Below are 22,363 nucleotides of genomic sequence, written 5' to 3' on the forward strand. Positions count from 1 at the left end.
ATGATCCACTTCCTCAGGATTCACAGATTCAAAGTGAGCCCAGATTACTTCACAAGATAAAGCACCAGTCTTCTTTATTGGCACTGTCTAGCTATAGTCCAGCTCCTCTAGAATACGAGCAATTTGGGGTGCAATTCTGAATTAAAGATTCAGATGTCCTTTAACCCAAATGGTTTGACTCCAGACCCATAGCCGAGCCACAGAAGGCCACAATTTATGGCCACTAATGCAAATATGGAAGAATTATCTAAGATCAACACCATTTCTGTAGCTCAAGATGGCTTACTCTGGATTCCTGAAGACTCATGGAATGCAAAGTTAGTCCTTAAATTGAAAGTTGCCAAATCATCTAGCAGAGCTCAGAAGGTAGCTCCGCAGGGGCAGACTTCACCCAGGACATAACATCATTTGGGCATGTCACAGGCAGGTTAAATTCTGGAGATACAACAACCCAAAGGCGAGTTGACCAGGATTAAGAGCAAAGTGTAAGACATGGAATAAAGGTCAGAGATCAGGTTCTGCTTGAACGTCCTAAGAACAGCGCAGCAATGGAACCCGTGTCCAGAGGAGCTGGTGGAGGTGGTGGTGGGCCCTTTGGTGAGATACATTCAAGTGGAAGCTTAGCGGCCAAGTCTTGTGGATGCTTTCAGCTGAATTCCTTGCTGAGCAGGGAGTTTTATTCCACAGTCTCAAGAGCCCCTTCTAATTGTAGGAATCAAAGATTCTAAGCTTTAATAAGGATATGCTAATTAATAAGCAAAATTGGAAAGTATATAAACACATACCCATACTTAGATTTAAGATCAGACAACTTAAGCTGTCATTGAAAATGTTTATTGCATCAAATTTCAAATAGGACATAAATTCCAATTAATTTGGGGAAATTTTCTTGAATAATCTTAAAGTCACAGAATAATGTGAGCTTCCACAAAACTGTAATACAGAACTTTTCTGCATTTTATTTTTTGTTTTTAATTTGTTCACTTATTTTTTTCTTAAATTTTAATTAATATTGATAACATTACTTCCCTTCAAGGCATGAAGGCTGCATTTCTACCACACACAAATCAGGCTAAAGTTGGGTTTGGTGGATTACGATTTGGTTGGTGGGGGAACCAGTCCATCATGCAATCCACTTCTTTGGAGAGAAGTTGATTTCAAAGATACGGTGCTGTTGGCCAGGAAAGTATCAAGGGCCCAACCCAAAATGTGAGGGCAAATGATAGCTACTGGTCAGGGGGCATGCTCACGTGCCCACACATCCAAAAGACACACCTGATCACACCTGTAGTGGTTCACCTGCCTGGCCTCCAAGATGACTGTGATTGTGTTTGGAGCTGTGGGAAGAGCGTGTGAGATTAACGCTCATCGTCTGTGGCTCTTCTGGCCCAGGGCCTCAGGATATTCAGGGTTATGCTTGGGACAAAGCCAGTGCCAAGGCACCCCAGCGGGGACCTCTCTCCACATATTGCAAGAGCACCAGTCCCAGCCAGGCCCGCCTTCCTTCTCCCTGCGGTGCTCCCGCTACACGGACATCTCATGCCTTCAGCTCCCTCTCACCCAGAGCTGCCTGGCAGCTGAGAAAATGGGTCCAGCTGGGGTTCCTTCTCCTCTCTCGCTCCTCTGTATGTGACCACCAAAGAGCTAGAACCCGATGATTGCAGAGGGTGGGCAAATCCCTTGCAGCGACCCGGAATGAGAGAGAGGCGACAGGCTGAGCTGGGCCATCGGTCTCAGCTGTGGGGCTGGAAGGGCTGCCCCAGCTTCCTTCCTCATGACTCTGTTTCTAAAAGGCTCTGGCGCTCCTCATCGCAGTGGAGTCTGGAGGGAGGCTCTGGGACAGCCAATCAACAGCCCGGAAGATTTAGTTAAGTGGCAGCTCCACCAGTGCTGGAGAAGCCATTCAGACCGTGCCCAGGTGACCCTGCCCAGCACTCCCTGTTTCGACGCGTGCCTTGGGATTTGTCAAGCTGTTCAGCCGGATCTAGAGGTGGCTTCACTTCTGACCCATGGATTAGCCACTGAGAAAAGTGGCTGTGCTGGGAAAACCTGGGTGTAAGGCTTGGCTCTGCCACCCAACTGGGAGTGGCATGACTGAGCTGGGACGCTAGAGGACTATTACTGTGCCTGTGATTCTGCCGTGGGCGGACGCTGAGCCCCACTGCTGCCCTGGCAAAGCCCTTCCTTTGGGCTGAGGCAGCCCCCCTCCATCACCTGCTGCACTTCAAGGCGGGTGCACTGGACTCCCAGCCTTGCACATGGGAAGGAAGGTATGAGGGGCATGAAAGGCCGGGGCCTGGCCCCACGCCTGGCTTCAGGCAGCCTTCTTGCCTGCCCCTTTCCACCTGACAGTGCACCAAGACCAAGGCCTGTCGCCCCTTGTACCTAGCCGTGGTGCGTCACTGCTCTGCCTTGCCCCTGACAGGGCGTCAGGCATAAGTCCCCTTCTCTGTTCCGGGACTAAATACGTGGCTCTCCAGCCACCTCTGAGTCAGCCAAAGGCCACGGCAGTGTGGCCCCCATGGCCAGCCCCTACTGCTTGCCTCTCTCCGGGGAACCTTTTCCCCCTTGCCTCCTGCCTTGGGTGTCCCTTCATCTCGTTCCCAAATCCCAGCCTGTGAGTCAGGTCCTTCATGGGCTGTGGGAACCCAGGCTCTTGGCTACTTGATGTGCATGGCAAATACAGGAAAGGAATCTATTCAGAAACCAGGTTGTAAGTGTTGTGTGGGCACAATATCAAAGGCTGCCTAGGGGAGGGAGATCCCTCCAAGAAAGGATGCCCTACACGCAAGCACGCACCCACGCACGCGCACACACGCGAGTTCCCCAAATCCAAAGCTCTGGCGCAGCCCTGGCACGGCTGGATAGCTAGGGGTTCCGGGGAGGGGGAGCTGCGGTCCAGGCTAGGCGTTGGCTGGGGGCTTCACCTAAGCCGCGCGGGTGCCTGCCACGCATGCCCTGCCTCCCGGTTCCCGGTTCCGGTGCTTTTGCGCCGAGATGCAGAAGCGGGGAGACCGTAGTTCGGTCGCGCGGTGTCGTGGGCTGCAGAGAAATCCGGCTCCGCGGGGCTTAGGTGCCTCCAGGCCGCTCTGACTGCGGGGAGGGGGTGCGGGAATGCCGAAGCGCTTACAGCCAAGCGGGGAGAGACGCGCTGCCCGCTGGCCGTCTGCCTTTCTCTCTCCGCCCGCAGGCCGGTCCGAGTTTGCCAGCTTGTCCCTAAAAGGTGCTGCTTGGTCGGCGGGGGAGGGACCGGCCCCTCCCCGGCTTTTAGGCAGCGCAAGAGGTCCGGGGCGCCCAGCCAGCACCCGCCGCTCCCGGCTCCACTCGGCTCTCTCGCGCCTCCGCCGCCTTCTCCTCTTTCTCCATCCGTCCGTCCCGTCGGCCTCGCCGCCGCCGCCGCCGCCATGGAAGCCATCAAGAAGAAGATGCAGATGCTGAAGCTGGACAAGGAGAACGCGATAGATCGAGCCGAGCAGGCGGAGGGCGACAAGAAGCAGGCGGAGGACCGGTGCAAGCAGGTGACTCGCCCGTGTCCTGAGGCCCCGGGCCCATCCCGAGCTTCTGTCCTGGGGCACCCCGGCTCCCCAGAGGCCCCTTAACATTCTTCCCTGCTGGGGACCTGGGCTCAGAGACCCTGGGCGCCCTTCAGAAAGGCGAGGGACGCTCTTGTGGCTCCCTCCCACCCCGCTCTCCTATGGTGGCGGGGGTCCAGAGGGGCACCCCGTGGCTCTGAGTTTACAGTGGTATCCGGTAATCCAGACGGGTGCCTCCTCCCCGCTCCCCCCCCCCCCGCCCCCGTTGGAGCGTCTCCTTCCCACAGCTCCCATCCTGGGCAGGCCCTGTTAGCCTCGCTGGTGAGCAGCAGCGTCCTAGCCGCAGCCGCTCCTGACTCCCTTCCGCCTCTTCCTCTCTTCGTCCCTCTCTCCATAGCTGGAGGAAGAGAAGCAGGGCCTGGAGAAAAAGCTGAAGGGAACCGAGGATGAAGTGGACAAATATTCCGAAGCGGTCAAGGAGGCGCAGGAGAAGCTGGAGATGGCCGAGAAGAAGGCGACCGACGTGAGTCGGGCGAGGGCTGCAGGGCGTGGGAGAGTGCTCTCTGGGCAGGGGTCGAGCCTGCGGGGCGGGGTAGGCTGGGGCGCACTGATGAGCAGCGGCAGATGAGACACGACGCCCCCACAGGTATTCTGGGCGCGTTAAGCCCCGAGCAGCAGCTGCTGCCTGCAGCACCGGGGAGGGGCCCTGCAGCGGGTTCCACGCAGGGTGGGTTGAGCCACCCGAGCTTAAGAGAAGCGTCGCTGGGCACCGTGCCAGCCACCCGAAAGCTTGTCGTGGGCCAGCAGTTACTCACAACCCTTGAGCCCCCTTCGCTGTTCCGCGCAGACCGGCTCTGACCCCTGCCGAGAAGTTCCGCAGGTGGCCGCGGGCTGGTGGCTGAAAGACAAGACACCGGGGAAGTCCCGGAGCAAAAGGGTCTCTGGCCAGGCCGGGGGAGGTGAGGTGGTGGGCCAAGCCGAGGAAATGGCAGCTGCGGGTAATATTAAAGCCGAGCCTTCGCGGACCGCCAAGGGCATTTGGCCCCCTATAAATAAACACTCCTTTCCGAGCCGGGCCCATGTCTCAGTGAAAACCAATCCAGGAAACTTAAGGAGCTGCTAAAGCGGAGCCGCTGCTTGGAGAACAGCCAGGGCACACCCTGGCCATCAAATGCCCAAGCGACGAGCAGGACCAACGACTGGGGAGCCAGCAGCCCCCCAAGGACTGGGGTGGGGGACCTAGCAAGAGATGACGGCGCCGGTGCCAGAAGGCTCTGGCTGGCCTGCTGGTTTCCTGGGACCCAGAGGGCGAGAGACAGAAGCGCTGTGGCCCCAACTGGTCATGGCACCCCCAGTCCTGGCTCGTGGGCCAAATAATGCTGCGGAGACTGGCAGGTGATGCGGGGGCCCTATCCAGAGATGCTCAACGTGCCGGAGTGGAGAGCCCTATTCACCAGGAGCAGCTTGATGTGGCCGCCTCTGCCTCTCAACCCACATGCTCTTCCAAGCTGGTGAAGAGGTTCCCACTGGATGAGCCAGACTCAGCCGCTGAGATGTGCTAAAGGATCCCTCCTTCCAGCTGCCTCTCCGGCGACCTGACTCTGAGAAGAGCCGGTTCCCTGCACTGGAGCAGCTGGAACCACCAGCATCAGATAACTCCTTCTCCAGTGGCAGCTGCTTTGGAACTACTGCCCCCTTGCCCCAACCCCTGAGAACACAAAGTGGCCCCAAAACACCCCCCCCCACTGAGTGCTCTTCAGAGGACCCCCACACCTCCTGGGGCCAAGATACACTTGACTTTAGCTAAAAGGCTGAGAAGCGATTCTTGGGGCCAAGGCCTCCAGCAGAAGCTCTGGAAACAGTGAGCACTGCCCCCTCCTCCTCTCTCTCTCTGCCTTTGCTCATATTTGGTGATTCCCTGAGGCAGGAGGAGGAGGTGGGGCTGACACACAGATGGGGGAGGAGCAATGGCTTGGAAAGCCCAGCCGCCTGGGTGCTCCCTCACCGTGGCCCCATCTCCTCCTCCTGCACCCCACAGTCCCCGTGTCCTCCTTCAGCCCCTGCACAGAATGCCGCCTCCCACATTCTTCTGGTTCCAGTATAATGCTGCTGGAGTGTTTGATTTTAAGGAAACTAAAACTGAGCACAGAGACACCTGTACTCTGAATGTCTTAAAAGGTGTTCAATAACTCAGAGCAAGGATCAAGCCAGTGGCAGGAGAACTAAATGGGAAAGGTTGCTCAAGGTGGGTGGAAGTTCCTAAGGAAAAGCAGAACTGCAAATAATTCCAGGGAGGAGAAAAAACAGAAGACACTAAAAGAAGCCAATGGGATTACACAAAACATGTAATAAAGATCTGAAAACAAACCCACAAGCAAACCATATACAGGAAATGGAGAGAGACCCAGGTCACAAGGAAGAGGACAAACGAGCAGCCCTGAGCTGCATGTCCGCTGGTGTCAGGAAAGCAAAATCTCAGAAAGAGCTGCATTTAGCAGAAGATGCTCAGAAAAAGGGCTTTAGTTCCATCCAAGGTAAAGAGAAAAGAACCAGTCCTGCAGCTGCTCAGTGAAGGAGGCAAACCCCTGACAGATGACAAGGCAGCGGTTCCCATCTCCTGTTTCTGTCTGGTCTTCTCTCCCCCCCAGTGTTTGCCATCAGAAATTCTGAAAGTGGGGCTGATGGGCAGGAATGAAGCTTGAGATAGAGAAGCACCAACCAGAAGGATGGCACCCCAGGGGACTGGAGAACTGATGCCTGGGGAAAGACAAATATCTCTGTCCTCAGAAAGGGGAGGACAGCAGTAAACCACCGACGAGGCTGTCTGATACCTTGGAAGACAGGAGAGCAGTTCATCTATCTATACGCATCCTGAAGATGATGTGGTAATCACCAGAAACCACCATGGATTTCTCAAGTAAAAATGTTGCCAGATTACTCTTACTCAGTGTTTGATCATGTAACTTCCTTAATAGATTGTGGGAATGTTTAGTTATAATATCAGTTGATTTCAGCAAAGCATTGGTCCCCCCACAACATGTTGACTAGCAAACTGGTTAAGTATGGCTTGGGTGGCCTTAGAATTAAATACATACATAGCTGGCTTGAAAACAATTCTTGCAGCATGGTTATCGAGGCTTTTTCATCAAATTGGAGAGGAATTACTTGGGTGCCACAAGGGTCAATCCTGGCTTCTCTACTCTTCAATATTTTCATTAATGAGTCGAATGAAGAGGTGAAGGGAATGGTTATCAAATATCCACAGCTCAGCTTTGGATGGGATAGCTAATACCCCAGAAGACAGAAATGATAATCAAAATTATCCTCAGAGGTTGGAGAAATGAGCTAAACAGAATGAATTTAACAGAGACCAGTGCCAAGTTTCTTCAAATGCAGTGCCAAAATTCATCAAATGCGCACACCCCTGCAGGATGGGGGATACCCGGCTTGGTAACGGTACTTGCAAAAGAAATCTTGGACGATGGATCAACTGCACCTGAGTTCGAGGCAACCGTGTGACGTGGCTGCCAGGATGAACGTCACAGGAGGGGATCCTTGGGCTGCTGGATTGGGATCCCAGGTCAGTTGCGTTCAACCATCTCAAGCGCAGTTTTGTACTTTAGGGACACTGAACCAAAATTGCCAGGGAGAGGCCTGAAGGACAGCCCTCCTTTCTCAGGCTTGTCTTCTATCTTTTCAATCTGTTGGACATGTCCATTTGTCCACAGCACACAACAGCCGTGCCTCCGCCCCCCAGCCAGCAGTTGATGCAGATCCAGCTGCAGTCAACCCTGGGTGGCTGGGCTCAGAAGAGTGTCACAGTTCTGTCACAGTTTGTGACTCTGAAGAGCATCACTGTTTGTGTTTGGCCCCGGGAAGCAGCTGAGGCCAAGGCAGGCTGGGCTTGGCATGGTGCCAGGATGGCAGGAGGACCCTTGGCAGTGGACTGTCTTGGGCAAGAGTGGCATCAGGCAGGCCTAGCCAGGCTGCAAAAAGGAGAGGACCAGAGGGCGGGAGCTGAGCAAGCGCCAGACAGAGGAGCAGGGAAATGCAGTGCAGCAAAAGTGCAGCCAACAGATAGAAAGGAGGGTGAAAAAACCCAGGTGTGTTATCCCTGATCAAGAATCAACCAGTCTGAAGCTGAATTCCCCTGACTCCCGCACAGATCCCTCCCTAGGACCAGCTACGGGGAAAGATATCATTTTAAAAAGAAGAGTGAGGTTCAGCCTGGAGGTTCAGCATGATCCAGGAAACACGTCCTCGCAAACCCTTCTTCCTGCAAACTCCTTCACAGTGCTGTACGGGCTTGGAATCCATGCCCCAGACGGACCCCCTGCCCGTCCAAAGCCAGGATTCCTGCACTGTTTCAGGCCAGGGACAAAGGGCGGAAAGCAGGCCCATCCAGGCTGATCCGAGTCTGCCAAGGAGCAAAGGTTTGCTGCAAGTTTGTTGAGCGGATGGTTGAGAAAAGGTCGTTTCCTGTAACTCTGGAGAAACAGACCCTCCCAATGGGACGCTTAGAGCTGCCTTCTGTGGGCTGACAGAGTCACTGAGTCTGCTTCTCTCTCTGCCTGCCTGCCCACCCCTGCAGCACGGCCGCACCCCGGTTTGCCTCGGGAGTCTACATGAACTTACACAGCCTGGCTTCCAGCCGCGGAATCCCTGGCATCACAGACCTCCCACCACACACGCACGTGCCCGTTCGTTTTCACCGCCTCTGGCACTCAGTGAGGCAGAGGGCGCGGTGGAGAAGAGAGGAGAGGAGAGGAGAGGAGAGGAGAGGAGAGGAGAGGAGAGGAGAGGAGAGGAGCTGTCTGGAGGCAGACTCCCATCTGCCACTTTTTTAAGCTGGGGAAGTCACCAGCAGAGTCACATGTCTGAGGACAAGTCTGAACCCATCCGAAAGGAGAGACAAACCTCCTTCCTTCAGACAGCCGGGCACGAGGAAGAACAGGAAGACGACAGCCAACAGGAGACCATGCAAAAACTGCCACATGCTGAGCCCAAGAACATTCGAAGACCCAAATTCCTTTCTAGAGTTTCCGTCTGCCGCTTCTTGTAAGGCAGGTGACGGTGCCATGCTCAGCAACTCGCTTGGGTATTTGGAGGCACTGGAGGCCGAGAATCAGCTGTTTCAAGGGTGCTGGTTTATGGTCCCTGGGTCTGTTAGAGCAGGAGACAGGGCAGGTGGATAGTGTCTGCCTCTCGTCAAGCCACTAGGTGGCGCTGCACTTCGTTGGAGGGTGAAGGCGGACCCCCCTGGGCAAGCCGTGGGAGGCAACATGTGCTCCTTCGGGATCCCCACCGATGCGACTTAAGGCCTTTCCGGGCGGTAGGTCATCCTGGGGCTCAATAAGTCCTGTTGTTCAGCGAGAGGCAGCGGGCGTTCCCTTCCCCTGCCCGCGGGCGGCTCTGGAGCAGCTCTACCTTCGCCCTGCTGCCTGCGCCTGGCCTTTGGCGCGGAAAGCCCCAGCTGGGCTGGAACCACCGCTCCCGGTGGAGGCGGTCGTCCGTCCGGAAGAAGAGCAGCCCCGATGTCGCCTTAGAGCGGGCTCTTTAAGAGAAGGCCGGGCCAACCACGCTGGAGGAGGTGCACGCTGGGCAAAGCCGGTGGGGCGGGGGAGGAGGAGGAGGAAGAGGGGCGGCGGCGGCAGCGGCGGCAGCAGTGCGAAGGGCCGCCTCGCTCCCCACCCTCCGCGCTTCTTCCTGCTGGGCGGGCGGGCAGGCGAGCGAGCGAGGGACAGAGAGACCGCGGGCCGAGAGCCCCGCCAGCTGGCCGGTCAGTCGATTCGCTCCGCACCCGCTTCCTCGGCGCGCCCCAGCAGAACCCCATCCTCTCGTCGTCCGCCCCGCCCGCCGGCAACCCTGGGACCATGGCCGGGGGCAGTTCTATTGAGGCGGTCAAAAAGAAGATCCAGACGCTGCAGCAAGTGGCGGACGAGGCCGAAGCGCGCGCCGAGCACCTGCAGCGAGAGGTGGACGCCGAGCGCCAAGCGAGGGAACGGGTGAGCGGCGCGGCGCGCGAGTCCCGAGCGGCGCCGGGCTCCGACATCGCCCCCATCGCCCGCCGGCCCCCCGCGTCTCAGCCGCCCTCGTGGGGCTGCACAGCGCGCCTCTTGCACGGGGCGCTCCAAGCATGTGCAGAGCGCCCTCATGGCCTCGGCCGCCCCGGCAGGCCCCGAAGCCGAGCAGCAGGCGGCTCTTTCGCGAGCAAAGGGGCCCTTCCCGGGACTCCGGGGAGCTCAGGTTCGGCAGCTCCAGCGGCGTGGGGGTGAGGATCGCTCCTCTTCCTCCCGCGAGCGGCCTTGCCCAGGTGCGCCGCATCCTGCTGCCCAGGCTGGCGCGGCGGCTCCTCCCCTTCTCCCGAGCGGAGGAGGGAGGAAATTCTTCCGTGGCTCGAGCGGAAGCCCGCGGAGGGGAGGGAGCGGCGCCCTTCGCAGCTGGCCTTCGGGAGGCCGGCGCTGCGCCTCTGCCGCTGCCTCTGTACGCCCCGCGCGCGGCGCCTTCGCCCGCTGGATGGGCCTCGGGATGGCGGGAGAGCGGCCCTCTGAGCCAAGCGGCGGTCCCCGGATAAGACCGGGCAGGGAGCAGGCTGGCTGCCTCTGATTCCAGCGGGGGGCGGCAAGACGCTTTTGCCGGCAGAAGAGCGCCCGGCTGCCCGAAGGCTGGCTTCTGCTTCCCACCTGGCCAGTCGGCCTCCGGAGCTTCTGGGGGAGATTGGCCAGGAAACAGACGGTTTAACGTGTGTCTGTGTGGAGGGGGGGGGCAGGCTGTGGTCGTTCAGTTCACAAGGGTGGAGGCGAGGTCCTCGAGGCTTCCCCCAGCCAGGTGGAGGAATAAGAGGGGCTGGGGTGACCCGACCCACCCTTCTTTCTCCCCTCCTCACAGCCCAAGGCACCAGGATCTGGTGGTGTGCCATCTGCAGGGCCTCTGCTATGCAGTGAGGCTGGGTCACCCTGGCAGGTCCAGCATCTTGTGCACCAGGAGAATGGCTGCCAGGCAGAGAGGGAGGAGGGCTGCTTGGCTGAGTGGACTTTGAGGGCCTCACTGTCTTCCCTTTGCAAAGGCCTTCAGAGCCTCTAGTTCAGTTTTGCCTGCGCTTTCCTAGTGCTGTTGAACTGCAGCCCTCGGCGTAGTTCAACAGCATTAGCTCCTGGGGACGTGGGAGGCCCCTACCCCCTCCCCAGTGGCTAATCCAGACTTACTGTGGGTCTCCTAGGATCCAAATGCCTGTCCTTCCAAGCCCTGCTGATGTTGCCAGGAGGAGAGCCAGGCTCTCCGTGCACTATTCCCGCATGCAGGGCGTGAGAGAGAGGCTCTTGCCAGTTCTCTGCATTGGGCTGTGGTGTTCCAAGGCATGCTCCCTTCAGAAGAGGCTTCAGTGGCTCGGGAGGAATTGGCTCACTCTTTGCAAAGCCACCCCATGGCACCGAATTCCCGTGTGCGAATGTTGACAGCCCAGGGCTAGAGCGGCCTCTCCGCATGCAACTGCAGGATGCTTCTCTCCCAGCAGCAGATCCTGGGAGAACCCATGTATGCCGGGTTGGGCTGGTTGGACTTTTTCTCTTGTGACATGGGCTAGCAGTGCTTCGGACTCGGTGAGCTGTCCACCCCTTCTGCCCTAGGCCTGGGTGCTCTGACGGTTCCTCTCCAGCCCAGGCCTGGTTGCTTCAGCCTAGGATTTGATTGCCCCCCTCCGTCCTCCCGCCTCCTCTCCTTCCTCTCCAGCATGTTGTGTCTTGCGCCAGTTTCCTGCCTGGCACACTCTCCTGGGAAGTCTTGGGAAGAGGCTGCTTTCCTGACCTTCTGCCTGGCCCAGGACTGTCCAGAGAGGCCTTCAAAGACACCTCCCCCCTCCCTTCTTGGGCCTCCCCCATACCAGTGGCAGGCTTGACCTGGCAGGATGCTCCACCCTTGCCTGGAATGTGTGGAGGGGGGCTGCGTCGCTCCTCCTTCCCCCTGAGTGTGGAGGGAGGAAAGCCCACCTCCATTGCTTTGCAGCTGCAATAAACAGGAAATCCTCCCCCCACCCCCCAGCTCCCATTGTCCTTCTCCTTTTGGGAATGAGCTGCTCTGGGGCATTCCTCCAGCTTTAGTCAGCAAGGCTCCCTCGGCTGGCTGTCGGCTGGCTGTCGCAGCCTCCTGCTGCTGCTGCTGCTCCCTCCCCCCCCCCGCTGGTCTTTGCAGGCCCTGCCTGGAAGGGCCTGTTGGGGAAGGGACCTGGAGTCTGGGGTGGTGTGTGGAAGCCCCAAATGCTACTCTGTGGGGCAATCACTGCACTGCCTTTGGAGCTCCTTTTCTAGGATAAGAGTCTAGAGTGTGTGAACGGGGTTGGGGGGGAATCTTTTCCTTCTCCCTAACGTGTTGCCAAAGTTTGCCATGACACTGCTGTGCTCAAAGTCCTCGATGTTATCTGCTCCTTTTTTATTCATTTTAGTGGATTCCTGTATCATTCCAGTTCCCAGCAGTCTCCAAGCCTGCCACACCCCAAGTGCTGGAGATCATCTCTCACATGTGCTCCTCCTCCTCCTCCTCTATGGAGGGCCTGCTGGGTGCCAGAGGCTGTCCAGAGTGGCTTTAACAGCTCCCCCCCCCCCAGCAGCAGCAGGTTCCCAGTCCCAAGACAGGAGGTAGGATCAGAGAGAGAGAGTGTCAAGGGGGGGCAGCAGGAAAGTCAGCCTTGGGCCACCAGACCAGCTAGCTCAGCGGAGGCTGAGGAGCCCTGGAGATGGCTGCCCTGCATGGGGGGCGTGGAGCGTGGCGGACAGGGATGCATGAGCACAGACTTCATGCCCAGCAGAAATGCCCCTTTTTTCTCCTGCAGCCGTGCTTGTACACCCAGGTATTGCCATACCCCACCTCTCAACATTCCCTGTCCTGCACTTCTGGGTGGCAGCCTCTGGCTCACGCCAGGGTCTTCCTCCTTCCCTGTCCGCCAGGCCTTCCTTCCGGCACAGATTCTTCCTGCTTCCGTTCCCTCGGGGCTGAGCCATGTGTGGACACACAGATCCCTGACCCAATTTAGCAGGTGGGGCAAACACACCATCGTTGCTGACCAGTTGCGGTGCTCCATACACCCAGCTGTTCAGAGGGCTGGAGGCTCCACCCCATCCATGAAAAGAGGACATTCCCTGATGTTTGCGAGGACCAATAAAAGGCAGAAGTGTTTGCTTGGGGAATTGGGTCCCAGGTTATTTAAAGTTTCTGGTTCATAAGGTCTTGCGGATGGTCTGGGAGTGAATAGGCTACCAGGGTCTGTCCCTCTGCACACCCACATGTGTAGGTGCACCAGGCTCCCAGTCAGCAGCCTCCACGCTGATAGCTAGAGTGGCTGCACATTGTGGTCCTCTGGCTGTGACCTTGCAGTGGTGCTATTCCATTGTCGCAATATCTCTCCAATTCCTCCCCTTTCTCTGATTCCCTCTGCCATCCTCCAGAAAAGGGTTCCTGCCTGTTTTTTCTCATTTCTAATTGAAGGACAACCTATAAATCAATTAAATCAATAAATAAAGGATGGGAAAGATCTCAGAAATAGGGAAGGATCCACCCAGAGGACTATTTCTTTGGGTAAGCTGAAGCAGAATCCATCCAAGTTCTGCAGCAGGAGAAAAACTGTAGAGGTGCCAAATCCTGGGACATGGGGGTAGCGGGGTGCTGGGGCATTGTCAGACCCTCTAGGTAGACCAGACTAGGAAATCAACTTCACACGAAGGCTAAAACTACTTTGAATGGCTATAATAATAGAATCTTGCGAGCCTGATTGTGGGGTACCTCTTTCCCCTTCTTATACTCCTGTGAATTAGGGAGATGTCTGTCTGAGCTCTTCTGAATATTGTCAGTCTGTTGTGGACTTAAGACATGTTTCACCCCTTGCTGCTTTGGCATATCTGCATCAAGGTCATCTTCATTACTCTCTACAGGAATGCAGGCTTGGCACGATTGAGGCTTGCAAAGCAGGGGCAGTAAGGAGTTCCTCAGCCCATTCTGAGGCCGGCCCCTGCTAAGGGAACAGAAAAGGGGGGAGGGCTGCCCTCAGGGTCAGGGCTGACATTCTGGGTGTAGATCTAGGTTTAATCCTGGAAGTTTCTCTGCGGAGGGCAGAAAATAGGCTTCTCTGGGATCCTGTGGTGCTGTTGTGGCCCATCAGAAGGAACCTTGCCGGGCAGTTTCCAATGTTCCTAGAAACCAATCACCTTTGGGGCATCTCTGGGGTGGGACTGGTATTTGGGGATGGAATGGTCAACCTGACCTGGATCAAGGCTGGTGTTGGGGTTCCTGCCTGGATGGGGCAGGGGAAGTGACTTTTCTGAATTGTGAGTTGTGATGAGACCAGAGGGGCGCTCTCTGCAGGCTAAGCCTTAAGGAGGGGCAGTGTCTCATCTCGGGGCACTAACTTCTTTGCAGGCTGAGTCAGATGTGGCATCTCTGAACCGCCGTATCCAGCTGGTGGAGGAGGAGCTGGACCGAGCGCAGGAGCGCCTGGCCACCGCGCTGCAGAAACTGGAGGAGACGGAGAAGATGGCTGATGAGAGTGAGAGGTAGGACTGATGTTCATCTGGAGATGAGTGAGGATCCTCAGTCATGTGCTTTGATTTCTGTTCTCCTGCAGGGGAAATGTTTCAGGGAAGTTTTAACTGGCACTCCATTTGGAAATGCTGGTTAGGGTTAGGGTCTCCCTGAAGGGTGATAAACCCACATGAAACTGCAGGGCTCCTGGGAAGAAACCTGTTTCCAGGAGAAGGCATCTGTAATCATCCAAGTCAGGTCCACGGTCTAGCCCCATTCTGCCTGCCTAGCTGGCTGCAGAGAGCTATGTGGGATAAGTGGAGATTCCTGGACTTGAACCAGGGCTTTTTATGCACTGAGCATGTCCCATGAGATGGGGTCAAAGGCGAGGCAGGAGCTGTGGGGACTGCAGTCGAAGCCCAGGGGACCCCTATCCAGAGGTTGGGCATTCCTAGTCCAGGTTGTTAGCATGGCAGGAATGAATGGCAAGGGCAGAGTGGGGTCATGTGTGCAGATACTGGTATAGAAGTTGTGGTCAATGTGAAGGCCAGTTCTCAAGCCCTAGGAGCTGCGGGAGAACTCTCTTGACTGCCGGTTGTTCCCCTAGAGGCATGAAGGTCATCGAAAACCGTGCCATGAAGGATGAGGAGAAGATGGAACTCCAAGAGATGCAGCTGAAGGAGGCCAAGCACATTGCTGAAGAGGCAGACCGCAAGTATGAGGAGGTGAGCCATGGCTGGGAGAGCGGGAAGGTGGCAGTGACCATGGCTGCCTTTTGGTGGTCCAGTCCTGCCCACCTGCCTGATGTTGCCTTGCTTGTCAGGTTGCCCGTAAGCTGGTGATCCTGGAGGGTGACCTGGAGCGCTCCGAGGAGAGAGCCGAGGTGGCCGAGAGGTGAGTCCGGCCAGCTCCTCCTCCTGCCCTGGGGGTTGGGGTATAGGAGGGAGAACGTGCATCAGGCCATTGTTTGGGGGAATAAGCCTGCTTCCCTCTCCCTCCCTTCCCTGACAGTGGGGGTAACACATGTGGGAGGGGGACCTGCCTCTCTCACAGCCCATTAGTTTCCCTGCTCCGTTTTTAGAAAATGTGCCAAGCCGTGGCCCCGGGGGTCCACCCCTTCTGTCCCATGAGAGCAGACCTCTCCTCCCCTCCCCCCATTCCCCTCTGCCGTGTAGGGGAGTTATGGCCAAGGGCCCAGGTGGGACTGGAAGGTAGCCCCTGCTACCCCTCGTGAGGGTGGGGCCCTTGTTTGCAAGTGGGGCACGTCTGGCATTTCTGTGCATGTTTCGCCCTTCCGCCTTCTCTTGTCCTGCTGTCAGGAAGGAAGACTGGCTCCCGCAGGGTCATTCCAAAGCGTTTTTCTTTCTCCGTCTTAATTGAGGACCTGGTCCCTAAGGTCCCTTCCAACCCCATGTCCCTAGGAAGGAGCAAGAAAAATGGTGCTGATAGGTTGGCTCTCCAGAGGAGCCGGGTCGCTTCTCTCTTCCCGTGTTGGCACAAACATAATTTTTGCCCCTTTGAGCTCTGTGGACAGCCCATCCTCGGCATGCGCTGCGGGGGGCCAGCCCCGGCTGTGTGGACCACGTGGGCATTCTCCTCTGGCTAATCCTTGCGTTGCCTCCCCAGCCGTGTGAGGCAGCTGGAAGAGGAGCTCCGCACTATGGATCAGGCCCTCAAATCCTTGATGGCTGCAGAGGAAGAGGTACTGAGCAGGGGGCTCTCTGCCCCTCCTCTCTCTCCTCTCTTTCACGCCCTTGCGCGCTCTCTCTCTCCTGCTCCTCACCTAGCCCTCGGGCCTGTCTCCTCTCTTCGGCCTCATCCTGCTGAGTTTCTCTGGCTGGCATCTGCCTTGGATGCTGCATGCCCCCGGATGGAGCCTTGGAGCCCGGCTGCTTCCCTGCAGCAGAGACGGCAAAGGGAACGTGTGGAGGGGCTGCTTAGCCCGTTTCTGCACCCCCCAGCCCAGCACGGCTGCAACGGCGATAACCCCTCACTGCTGTTTGGGGTTGCTTCTCCTGTCCTTGCAGGGAGGGCAGAGCAGTACTTTAGGACCAGCTGGGGAGGGGGCTGGGCAGACCCTTCGGGGACCCACAGGCAGCCTTCTCCCAGCAGAAGCAGCCCCTCAGCCTGCGTTGCCCCTGGGAAGCGGGCAGCAGCCTTTTCTCTCATCCTCCGTCCTGTGTGAGCAGCCTCGAGTGGAAAGGCAGGCTGTGCACCCACTGAGTTGCGGGCAGTCGATGGGGAGGGCGCTCCCCAGAGCCCCCTGTGCTGAGCCACAGCCGAGCCGGCTGGCTTGGGAGAGACTCAGGGAGAAGGTTCTGCCTGCGGATGAGAGGCCGGCCAGCTGGCTCGCAGGGAGCAGCAAAGCCCGGCGTCTAGACGGCCTTGCCAGGGACGGGCTCGAGCACAGAGGGATCCCAGCTTCTGGTGTGCCCTGCCGCCCAGGTGGCCACCGTCTGCAAGAGAGGAGTCTTCCCTGCGCTGCCAGCCGGTTTCCCTACGCCTCCGACTCCAGCCCTATGGGAAAACGTCACGGTCCCGCTTCCCGGGAGGTGTCCCCCTTTTCCTTCAACTGATTCTCTCCTCCCCCATTTCTCTCCCCTCTCTTCCTTCCTTCTGTCCTGCTACTGCCTCTCTCTGTCTGGCTGGGACACAGTAAATGTGGGGACCTTGAGGAGGAACTGAAAATTGTCACCAACAACCTCAAATCTTTGGAGGCCCAGGCTGATAAGGTAGGGGGTGGGGCCAGGCTAGCAATAGGGCGGGGCGGGGTGGGGCGGCCCCTGGAGGTGGGAGGGTCTCTCCACAGCGCAGATGCTTTGCTAGGGAATGCCTGTGGCAAAATGGGGCTGGGGGCTGCTGCTACGTCTCGTGGTTTACCCTCCTCCCTCTTTCCTCCCCCAAGTATTCCACCAAGGAGGATAAATACGAGGAGGAGATCAAGCTGCTGACAGACAAGCTGAAAGAGGTGAGGGGTTTCAGGAAACGCTGCTCCTCCTCGAGGAGGAAGAGGAGGGTGTGCGTGCATGCAGGGACTGAGACTCCTGCTCTGGGGGGCCTGCCGGCAGCGCTCAGGGTCCAGACCTTCACAGGCGGAGAGGGCAGGCTGCCGATGGCCCCGGAAAGCGGCGGCTGCAGCTTGCATGGGAAGAAAACAGTGGCCACGCTGCAGCACCCCAGCAAGGGTGCTCCCAGAGCGATGGAGGGTGGAAAGGGAGGGCCCCCTTGCCGGGGATCCCACACCAAGTCTCTCACGGGGGGGGGGGGCTTTAGACAGAGAATCCCCTGCATTGATCTCCTTGGCTCCTATCTTCTCGGTTGCCATGGTCTCCTTTCTGTGGTTGGGCTACCCGGAGCCACTGCTCTTTATTCCTCCTTGCCTGACTTCTGCTGGGGGGAGGCTATCCCATTCCCCGCCCCCACTCATGAGCCTCTAGTCCTTTCCAGATTCTAGGCAGCTTACGTCCCTGTGGGCACGGTGGGTCTTTCCCCCACGGGCAGCGGAAGCTCTGCCTTCTCCGCTGAGCGCTCCCTCCCCCCCCCGCCAGATCTCTCTGGAAGCACAGAAGGGTGCCAGCTTGGCAGGGAGGCTCTCAAGGCCCCGGGGCTTCCTGGCCCAGAGAGGGACTGTGGACAGGCAAGCAGGGGGTGGCGGAATCAGGCCCCAGGCTCCTCTTTGACATGGTTTGGTCCTCGCCCTCACCTTGAATGGCTGGGCACTCATGGCTGAAATGCCAGTGCAACTTCTTCCCCTGTCCCCCAATATCAAGGTGTGCTGGTCTGCCATTTGGAATGGCAGTGGCGAGGGGAGGGGAGGGGGCACCAGATTCCTGTTTCTGAGTGGGGCGCGTGTGACAGACCATAGACTGGCAGCGCCTGGAACCATAGCTGTCCATGCACTTATCCTCCTTAGCATGACCCTGCCCAGATTTTAATAAAGGGCAGCGGGGGGCGGGCGGGCTAGGCAGAATGAGAGTCGAGGGAGGGGAGACAGAGGGGTCACTGGTCTGCTTTGGGGGTTCAGAGGAGGCAGAATGGGAGGCAGGAGTGCCCCTTTCTCCAGTGGTTCAGGGTTGCTTCTGCCTGTAAGGGCATCTCCTTTGTTTCTGGGCCCTTGTAAATCTCCCCCGCCCTTGCCCCTTTTCTCCCTGCTCCCTCTCCCCAGGCTGAGACTCGGGCAGAGTTCGCTGAGAGGTCTGTGGCAAAGTTAGAGAAGACCATTGACGATTTAGAAGGTAAGCCCCCCTCCTCCCCCCGACTGTTTGGCCCGCAGGTGGGTGGAAGGGTCGATGCCCGCAGGCGGCTGAGTGGGGGGCTGTGGTGAGAGATCAGTGCCGCTGTGCGAGAGTCTCCTCCCCCACCTCTTTTCCTTCCTCTCACCTTCACTCTTTTCTCCCCCCCACTGCCTGGCTGCGTCTCACTCCCTGCATTACGTCCACCCTCCCTGCACGCTGGCTGCAGACGAGGTCTATGCCCAGAAGATGAAGTACAAGGCCATCAGTGAGGAGCTGGACAATGCGCTGAATGACATCACTTCCCTCTGAGCCCCAGCACGGCTTCCCTCCCCTGCCCTGCCCTGCCCTGCCTTGCCAGCCACCCTCTTGGCACCCCCTCCTTCTGCAGATGCACTGCCAGCTCCCTTCCCCTCCCCACACTTGTCCAAGTGCACCCCTGGGGGGGTGGGGAGGGCTTTCCATGGGGGGCGGGGATTTCCCAAGTGCCTCTAGCGCTGCAGTATTGGGGGGCTGGCTGTGCTAGCAAAGCAGCCTGCCTTATGTGGGGCAGGGGGAGCTCTGTGGGCCAGGAAGAGGATCCTGCTTGGGTGGGAAGGAAGGGCCGACAGGCAGCTTAGACCCCAGGCCCCTGCTGGACCCTCTCAGCTCTGCTTGTCTGTCCTTGCCTTTCTTCCGTGGTGCCTTCCATGTTCTTCTGTTCTCATCTTCTTCCAGCCTTCGTTTCAATAAACATCTCTCAAGCTCTCCTCCTCTCTCCATTTCTGCCTCTTCATTTAAACACTCTGGTCGTGCCCATCGCTCATCATGCCCGTTGGACCTGCCGCCCCCTCGCCCCTTAAAGTCAAGCGGAGGCCGGGGAGTAACAGAGCCAAGTTTCCTCGCAGGCCCCTGAGGTCGCACGTTCCTCTGGCTTGGGAACAGGTTTCCAGGCACGGGGGGGGGGGCGAGCCCCCCTGCCTCCCTCGGCTGAGTGAGGAAGGGTTAGTAGACGTTGGCCCTTCATTCACCCGGCTTCCAGGCAAAGCGAATGGAGCAGCTCCGGGTCAGCCTGAACTCAGCAGTCTGCCGGGTGTGCCAAAAGCGGGGCCAGAGCTGTCCTCTCTCCTGCAGGTTCAGCATCGAGGATTAGTCAGTGCTTTTCCTGGGGTGACACCCTGCCACCCCGCAGCAGTGTCTGCATTAAGAATGTGCTCCCCTGCCTACCTCACCAGGCAGATGTTTCTTGCTTCTGTGCCCGCACTCGTTCGAGGAGAGCCAGGCGGAAATGAGGGGGTGGAGTTGGCTTCCGCTGGATGTCCCGGGACAGCAGCTGCCTTCTCTGGTGGTCTGGGAAGAGGGTTCGGGGGATTGAGCACTCGGCCACCCTGTTTTCCAGTTTCTTCTGCACTGATGGCTGTGTCTTCCTTCCTTCCTTCCTTCCTTCTCTCTCTCTCTCTCGCTGCTGCCACCACCGACGTCTCTGCCTCTTCTCTAGCACGCTCCCAGCAGGAGGCAGAGAAAAACCGTCTCCTTGCTAGAGAACTCCGGCTGGTCCTCAACGGCCTCCACAACTGAGTTAGCGTCGCCCTGCCCTGCCCTGCCCTGTGACATCCCCTTTCCTGGGAGGGTGTTTCCTTGTGTGGCCGAGGAGAAGGTCCCTCCTGGCCACATGGGTGGGTGGGGCTGCAGCAACACTCTCTGGGGGGAGGGGAGGCCAGGCAGGGTGGCGCCCTCTGCCTGCTGGGGCTGTCCCTGCAGGAAGGAAAAGGGTTTGTGCCCAGGCTGCGTGCAGGAAAGAGGACAAGCCTTTGTCCGCCATCTCCCTGGCAGCAGAGGCTTAGGGGTGCCCAGGGATGGCCGGTTTATTGGGGGGACTGCTGCTGCTGCTGGGAACTGGGAGGAGTTGAACGGTGAAGAACCTGGAGGGCCCCAGGGAGCCTCTCCCTGGGCTAGAGAATCCCAGGCGGTGGGGCACAGTCCTTGTTAGCAATGCCTCCCCTCTGTCTTTCCATCTCCTCTGAGCAGTTGCTGCCCTCTCAGTCTCTTGGCACCCTCAAAAAGCTGTGATGCATTGGCCTGGCCCTCTCTTTGCGACCAGATGCTCACATCTGGGCAGCCCCATCCCTATTTGCCTGGCATTCTTGTAGCGGCTACTCCTGTTGGGAGGTGCATTCTTGTACAGGAGCAGCTGGACTGAAGTACCCCTTGGGTGCGTGTGTGTCTGTGCGTGTGCCTTCCTTTCTTCCTCTCACTTGGGATGGTCCCTCGATCTGGCTGTGTGTGTGTGTCTGGGTGCGTGTGCCTGCCCGCCTGCCTTGTGTTTGCAGAGAACCTGGCCAGTGCCAAAGAGGAGAATGTCAGCATTCATCAGGTCCTGGACCAAACTCTTCTGGAACTGAACAACCTCTGAGGGGCTGAGCTGTGCCTCCCCCACTCCCACTGCTCCCACCTCAGCTCTGGGAGGAAGGAAGACCTCCTGCAGCCCAGGCTCACGCCAGTCCCTGTGCAACTGTGCAACGCCTTACCTTCCAGTGCAGATATTAAAGCAAGCTGAACAGCGAGGGTGGCATGTGCCGGTGTCGTCCTTGGGGAGGTGCAGTGGGGCTGGGTGGGAGGGGGCTTGGGGGGGTGTAGCTGTTTCATGATCTGGAGGGCTGCTGCCAATCTGCAGGGTGGGCTCTTGGCTCTTGTGTGGTCAACAGTTGGCTGCATCGTGGTGGCCGGTGCTACCTGTGCCATTGGGAAGAGGGCAGCTTCGGGCTTGTGAGGCAACAGAAAAATAAGACTTGGAGGTCCTTGGACCAGCTACAAGATGAAATGGCTGTTAAAGCTGTTCAAGTCCTGTAAGCCAGAGCTGGTGTTCTTGGCTTGATGCACGAGAAGTTCCTGTATGCGGAGTCCAACAAACTTCTTGCCATCTCATGCCTTTCAGGGTTGGGATCAACCTGGTGTCCTCCTCCAACTGGAATCCTGACCTACCTTTAATAGGGCAGGCTCTAGCTTTCGCACTGTGGGCCGTGAGGGTGTGGCTCACCTCGGTGTCCTCCAGGCCGCAGCCGAGAAATGGTTCTGCTCCGGTCTTCCTCCAGGGAGCAGATGCATTCAGGTGACTGGTGTCCTCTTGCTAGCGCCCTTCCCCTCTCTTGCTGGGGAAAGGCTTGGGGTCCTTGCGGGGCAGCCCTGCAAATATATCCTTGTGCTCGAGGAGGGTCAGCCCCCTCTTCCTTCCACACAGATGAGAAGTTGCCCTTCTGGGGAGCACAGAAACGGGGTAAGAAAGATTAAGCCAAAAGGCATGAGATGAGAAGCCTAGCTAAAACCGATGTATGGCAACACCGTTCCTGCTCCAGCCTATCCTTGCACGGTGCCCTTGTTTTCCCTGGAGACCCCCCTGCCCTGTGAGCGTCTCCTCACCTCCATCCAGCTGTGACTTTCTTGGTCTTCCCCTTCCCGCCCGTTCCAAGGGGGCTTAAGGGCCTCATGGCACCCAGCCCCCCCCCCCCCCGTGCATTCAGTGAGGGGAAGGAGCTGCAGCTGCTGCCTCCTTTCATCCCCAGCCAGTGGCCAGTGTGGCATTTGGGGAGGGCCCATCCTGCTCCTTTCCAGTGCCAGGGGCTCCTCCCCTGGTGACCTGAGCCGCTGAGCAACAGCGTGCTTGTAACTGGCCAGGATTTGCCAAAGCAAGCAGAAGAGGATTGAGCAAGAAACGATGGCCAATTGCCCGCTCCCCTCCCAGAATCATCATCATCATCATCATCATCATCATCATCATCATCATCATCATCATCATCATCATCTTATGGTTGGTTGTGCAGTCAGCCAGATGTTTAGATTGGATTTGGCATTTTAAAAATAATGTTATTGAACATTATATAAAACATAAAATTAATACAGAAATCAAATACAAAAATAGACTAAAAAAAAAAGACAATGCAAAGAACCCCCTCCCCCACAACCAATAGATTTGGCATTTTTGTCCGCCCATTGAGTCCCTCCCAAGGACCTGGGATAGGCAGATGGTGTTGCTGGATGGGGCTGGAGGTGTCGCAGGCTGGAAGCTGTTCTGAGTAAAGTTGCCTTTCGCAATGGTGGTTGTTCATTCGTTAAGTC

The 22,363-nt window shown here is 57.7% G+C and overlaps 2 protein-coding genes across 16 annotated transcripts; both read left to right on the forward strand.

Moving 5' to 3' along the window:
• Nucleotides 1-3,276: 3,276 nt before the first annotated feature.
• TPM2 (tropomyosin 2) lies at nucleotides 3,277-20,814 on the forward strand. 15 transcript variants are annotated; one of them, XM_088152624.1, is made up of 9 exons: nucleotides 3,277-3,518; nucleotides 3,931-4,056; nucleotides 13,938-14,071; nucleotides 14,647-14,764; nucleotides 14,863-14,933; nucleotides 16,696-16,771; nucleotides 16,945-17,007; nucleotides 18,205-18,274; nucleotides 18,989-19,788. In XM_088152624.1, the coding sequence occupies exons 1-9, from the start codon at nucleotides 3,405-3,407 to the stop codon at nucleotides 19,111-19,113; spliced, it is 897 nt and encodes a 298-aa protein (XP_088008750.1). In that variant the 5' UTR covers nucleotides 3,277-3,404; the 3' UTR covers nucleotides 19,114-19,788. The 15 variants fall into 15 exon arrangements, with proteins under 15 accessions (XP_088008750.1, XP_007444110.2, XP_088008758.1 ...); XM_007444048.2 differs by lacking the exon at nucleotides 18,989-19,788 and adding an exon at nucleotides 20,581-20,814 and having other exon boundaries at nucleotides 3,278-3,518; XM_088152632.1 differs by having other exon boundaries at nucleotides 3,278-3,518; nucleotides 19,749-19,887.
• Nucleotides 9,687-13,931, forward strand: LOC148214348 (uncharacterized). The gene is made up of 3 exons (XM_088152990.1): nucleotides 9,687-9,846; nucleotides 10,083-10,275; nucleotides 11,971-13,931. The coding sequence occupies exons 1-3, from the start codon at nucleotides 9,687-9,689 to the stop codon at nucleotides 12,746-12,748; spliced, it is 1,131 nt and encodes a 376-aa protein (XP_088009116.1). The 3' UTR covers nucleotides 12,749-13,931.
• Nucleotides 20,815-22,363: the final 1,549 nt, after the last annotated feature.

The sequence above is a fragment of the Python bivittatus genome, unplaced genomic scaffold (genome assembly GCF_059951505.1).
Source record: "Python bivittatus isolate LINGU-HERP-01145 unplaced genomic scaffold, Pbiv_v1 ctg000570_np1212, whole genome shotgun sequence".
In the NCBI taxonomy this organism is placed as follows: Eukaryota; Metazoa; Chordata; class Lepidosauria; order Squamata; family Pythonidae; genus Python; species Python bivittatus.

Coding starts and splice junctions, on each gene's coding strand:
- TPM2 (XM_088152624.1), top strand. CDS start 3,405: ATGGAAGCCATCAAGAAGAAGATGCAGATGCTGAAGCTGGACAAGGAG. Junction 14,934..16,695: donor AGAGCCGAGGTGGCCGAGAG/GTGAGTCCGGCC, acceptor GCTGGGACACAG/TAAATGTGGGGACCTTGAGG. Junction 18,275..18,988: donor GACCATTGACGATTTAGAAG/GTAAGCCCCCCT, acceptor ATCTTCTTCCAG/CCTTCGTTTCAATAAACATC.
- LOC148214348 (XM_088152990.1), top strand. CDS start 9,687: ATGGCCTCGGCCGCCCCGGCAGGCCCCGAAGCCGAGCAGCAGGCGGCT. Junction 9,847..10,082: donor CCGCGAGCGGCCTTGCCCAG/GTGCGCCGCATC, acceptor GAGCGGCCCTCT/GAGCCAAGCGGCGGTCCCCG. Junction 10,276..11,970: donor CAGGAAACAGACGGTTTAAC/GTGTGTCTGTGT, acceptor TATTCATTTTAG/TGGATTCCTGTATCATTCCA.